The sequence below is a fragment of the Gastrolobium bilobum genome, unplaced genomic scaffold (genome assembly GCF_033153095.1).
Source record: "Gastrolobium bilobum isolate Gb01-03AN ecotype WA unplaced genomic scaffold, APGP_CSIRO_Gbil_v1 utg2307, whole genome shotgun sequence".
NCBI classification, from domain to species: Eukaryota; Viridiplantae; Streptophyta; class Magnoliopsida; order Fabales; family Fabaceae; genus Gastrolobium; species Gastrolobium bilobum.
Genome location: NW_026897512.1, coordinates 198489 through 202784, shown reverse-complemented (window position 1 = coordinate 202784; position 4296 = coordinate 198489). Strand labels below are relative to the sequence as shown.

At 41.6% G+C, this 4296-nt stretch overlaps 2 protein-coding genes across 2 annotated transcripts; both read right to left on the bottom strand.

The window, feature by feature from the left end:
• Nucleotides 1–532: 532 nt before the first annotated feature.
• On the bottom strand, nt 533–2439 carry LOC133307538 (uncharacterized). Its single transcript, XM_061508061.1, has one exon. It carries the CDS (start codon nt 1865–1867, stop codon nt 752–754), a length of 1116 nt encoding a protein of 371 aa, XP_061364045.1. The 5' UTR covers nt 1868–2439; the 3' UTR covers nt 533–751.
• A 144-nt stretch (nt 2440–2583) lies between these two features.
• LOC133307539 (uncharacterized) lies at nt 2584–4035 on the bottom strand. The gene has a single exon (XM_061508062.1). It carries the CDS (start codon nt 3715–3717, stop codon nt 2809–2811), a length of 909 nt encoding a protein of 302 aa, XP_061364046.1. The 5' UTR covers nt 3718–4035; the 3' UTR covers nt 2584–2808.
• Nucleotides 4036–4296: the final 261 nt, after the last annotated feature.

Here is a 4296-nt window from a genome sequence, read left to right as displayed (position 1 = left end):
CCGCCCCGCCAGCTAAACGCGACGGGATGAACTGAGTTTTTTAACCCATTTCAAAAGCGGGGCAGGGTGAGGTGGGCTCATTTTTTAGCGGGTTGATGACGGGCATAGGCGAGCCGAGGCGAGTAAGTGTAAAATAGGTTCGGGCTGGCGGGCCAGCTCGCCTAACCCGCCAAACGGGCCGGGCTGGGCCGAGTTTTCCAGCCCACTTTCAAAAGCGGGATGAGGCGAGTTGACTCATTTTTTGACGGGTTGATGGAGGCATGGGATGGGACGGGTCGCCCACTTTGACACCTCTAAACTCGATCATTGACTTATGTATCATTGTAAATAAGTTGCTGTGCGTTTCCTAAACTGCAACTTTTCCCTTTCCTTTTTATTTGTACAAAGATATAAAATTTTGATTGATTTTATAGGTATTTTTCTCTTTTATGTGTATAAAAATGATCTACTCGAATAAAACAACTGCATAGAAGGGAAAAATAAAAGTAAGATAAAGGTAATGTCATTTAAGAAAAAACATTGTATAGTATACAAACTCATATTTACTTATAACCTATAGATTTACTTGTGGAAGGGTGACATCAAAATTTCTGCACAAATTCATAAACAATCCAATAACTCACAACATTGCAAACATTGGCCACATAGGAAGGTTTATAAAAAGGTAACAGAACCAGCTACAAATGAAGTTTTCTGATTATATATTGTTAATCTACATTCCATATTTCCATAGGTTTGATCTTCATCACTCTCATGCGCTTTGTGCTGCTAAGAAGGCATTAAAATCTTCTCTGGCTTTTCTCAAACGAGGACTGATGCAGGATGCTGGAGAGGCAGGGTAAGACACAGAAGATGATGTAGAAAACCGAACGTGGCGAGGTGATGCATCTGATTTCCTAGCACTGGCTCTAGAGGAACCATTTTTCAGAACCCCTTTAAGGTCTTTTTCAAAGACAAAAGATGCAGCAACAGGAGAACATACTTCACTGGCACTGCATTTTATCAATTCTATTGGAAGATCAAAGTAGGCATTACTGGAGTGTCCTTCACTTTCATGGAACATTGCTGCAGAAGCCCAAGAACCACATTCAAAATTTTCCAAAGACATTGTCCTAGAAATTACACCCTCCCTTTCTGATTGTTCCTTTCTTGTTTTAACTGTCTTTATTTTACCACCAAAGCCTGGCAGATACAAGCAAAGCCAAAGAGCACTGCATTTGAATCCACCATCTGGTGTTTTCATGTAGTTAACACTCTTTGGACTTTCTTTAACAGCTTCAGTTCTTGAGAAGCTTCCATGAACATAATGTCTTTTATCATGTTCCACTACACTTAGTTCAGCCAACCAGTGATCAAATTCATCCGAGGGTGCAATTGCTCTTCCTTCACCACATGACTTGCTCTTCTGTAAGTGGAATTCCTGTTGCAAATGCCGAAGCTTGTGTGTCAAGTTATTAGCTTGACATTGTGATTCCGGGCTCTCTCCTTTTGATTTCTTCTTGGAAAAAGCTGAAGCAAACCGAGGTGATGTGTTGGCTGAATTTGGGAGACTCAAGCTTAAGAAACTTGGTTTTGGAGGTTTTAGTGGTGGAGGGTGCAAAAAAGTGGCTGCAGAAGTTGTGATAACAGTTGGAATAGGAGAATCATGTAATGAAAGTGGATCAACCATAATCTGCTTTTCTTTTTGCAAGCTCTCCATGAGTGAAATCCTGTGTTCGTTCATCATTCTTATAGGGAAATCACCTTCTTTCATGCTTTTTGATAATAGGAATTTGTGTATCAGAAACTGGACACAAGACTTGTGGAACGCCAAAGGGTGTTGACTACTTATAAAGAAGAGGCATAGAATGTAAAGAATGTGTAGCATGCCAGCATGACCATCCACTTCTTAATCGTGATGACCATTTTCTCTGTCTAGTATAGTTAATTATATATTTTTTCCCCTTAGGTACTGAAAATATAAATGATGATAATAATGGTCAATTGCCCCTTTTATTCTAAAATATGTAGCACATGCACGACTTGATAAATTATCAGAGGATGTTACAAGTTGAAGTTTAAACGTGCTGGCATCAATCAAAAAAAAGTTATATGTCAAAGCATATTAAGGAATCTAGGGAAAATTATAATGAATAATTGATGTCAACATACATTTAAAAAATACAAAGTAGACTATAACAAACATACTGCTCAAAACTACAAATGGCAGAAAACATCAGCTTTTCTTTCATGAGCATCTAAAGGAAAGTTTTCTTCTCTCCGCCGGCGTGACTGTCTCCATGGTTTCTGGTTTGTGATTTATCTGGGGTTATGTATTTTCTTTTACCTTTTTGTTCATTAATAACGCTGTTTTTGGGGGTTATTGATGAACATATTTAGATCCCAATTTTTGGAGTCCAATTTTTTATATTAGTTTGTGGCGTTTGGGGAATTTATTATTTAACTATAGCATGGTCTGTTTGTTTTATGGGGGGGGAAATGCAGTGTTAATGCTATCCGGTATATCCACCGTATGGTTACAACTCACAAGCATATGCCAAAATGCAGAAACAGTGAAGAAAAAGAGAATCATGAAATGTCAGGTTTACAAGTTAATGCAATATAATTACACAGAAAATAGCAAACTCTATACACGTTATTAACATCAACTAGAAATACCAGCTTGACTCTCTATCTGTAAAACTCAAACAAAGAAAAATAATAATTGTCCCACCTTAATATCTATCCCAAGGCCAAAACCTCAAAATGATATTACAAGTACAAAAACTGTTGGTGTCAATATTCATATGTATAATAACTTTCTACATATCAAAATATCACAGAATCAGCACTAACCCAAATCCAATAATGCTTCTTGACAGAGAGAGCCTTGTCTGCAACATTCTTCTCGTCAAAATCGCCGTACTCATCGACCTCGTACGTGCAAAAATCACCATCGGGCAAGCCCTCAACAGTGGCATTCAAGGTATGCAAAACGTAGCAACCGGGCAAACCCGGATACGAATCCGAATTGCGCTCCTCCACCCTCATCTCATACGATTTCGGATCAATGGTCACGATGTCACTCACCTCAAAACCGGACTCGGGCTCCGACCCGACACCACCAACGACGGAGCCAAGCTCTTCCCTGATGGCCCTCACGGCGGCGGATTCCGGGTCCTCATTGGGCTTCATCTTCTCCGACAAGGGCCTACCACGCTGCCTCACGTTACCGTCCGAAAGCTCCTGGTGCGACTCCACGAGGAATTTTCCGTCTTTGCGAGTGACCTTGACGGTGACGACCTGAACGGTTCGAACCGGAGGGGTTGAATCGGCGAGGGAGGTTTCGCCTTGGGCGAGTTCGAGCCAGAGGTTGTGGACGTTCTTGGTGCCGGGCTTGACGCCCCACGAGGCGAAAGAATCGGAGGGTAAACGGGGTTTGAGCCATTCAGAGAGGGACTGTGGTGATGCGAAGTTGTGGCGGTTGTTGTTCTTGTTGATGTTGGAGGAGGAAGATGATGCGGAGAGGGACATGGCGGGGATTTTGAGGAATCGGTTAGGGTTGAGAGGGAAAGAAAGAAAAGGGCACCTTGTGGTTGTGAGGTAGGACTTTGAGGATGTGAAGAGGAAACAAACGGAGAGTGCTGTGAGGAAGAGATCCGGTAAGGAGGGGAAGTTGAGGCTGAGTGACTGTCCTAGGAGGTTGGAAAGTGGTTGCTGCGGCGGAGGCGGGGACATTTCAACCGCGGTGGTGGTTGTTTTCAGGGTTCAAGTTGTAGTTTTGATGATGTGGCACAATTGGGGTGGTGGTGTTGGTGGTGGTTAGGTCAATGGTGGTGATTAAGTCCATGGTGGAAAAGAGAAGAAGGGAGTGAGGGTCGGGTCGGATCGAGTCGGGTCAAAAAAACTGAGTGGTTTTATGGAAAAAGAATAAGAGGTGGGGGATGGATATGTAAATTGTGTTGGATGAGATCTGCAGAGATATTCTCGTTCTGGTTTATATGTATTCTTTCCTTCTTTTCAATTTTCATTTACTTGTTCTGTTCTTTTCTTGGTTTTGGTTCTTCTCTTTCTTCGTTACGTGGCTTCTCTCTGTTTCATTCACTGTGCTGCATCTACGTGGTTATGATTTTGATCCCACTTTTTGCTTTAGTTGGACTGAAGTTGTTGTGGTCAGCAATGTTCACAGGCCCAAATAATACATTCTTTTTAATTTTTGGGTAATACTCACCACCTGATCATCTACCAATTTATTAACCTAGGTTAACATGAATGATTTCTCAATCAACATTTCACATGTCACAATACATATCTCTT

Coding starts and splice junctions, on each gene's coding strand:
- LOC133307538 (XM_061508061.1), bottom strand. CDS start 1,867: ATGCTACACATTCTTTACATTCTATGCCTCTTCTTTATAAGTAGTCAA.
- LOC133307539 (XM_061508062.1), bottom strand. CDS start 3,717: ATGTCCCCGCCTCCGCCGCAGCAACCACTTTCCAACCTCCTAGGACAG.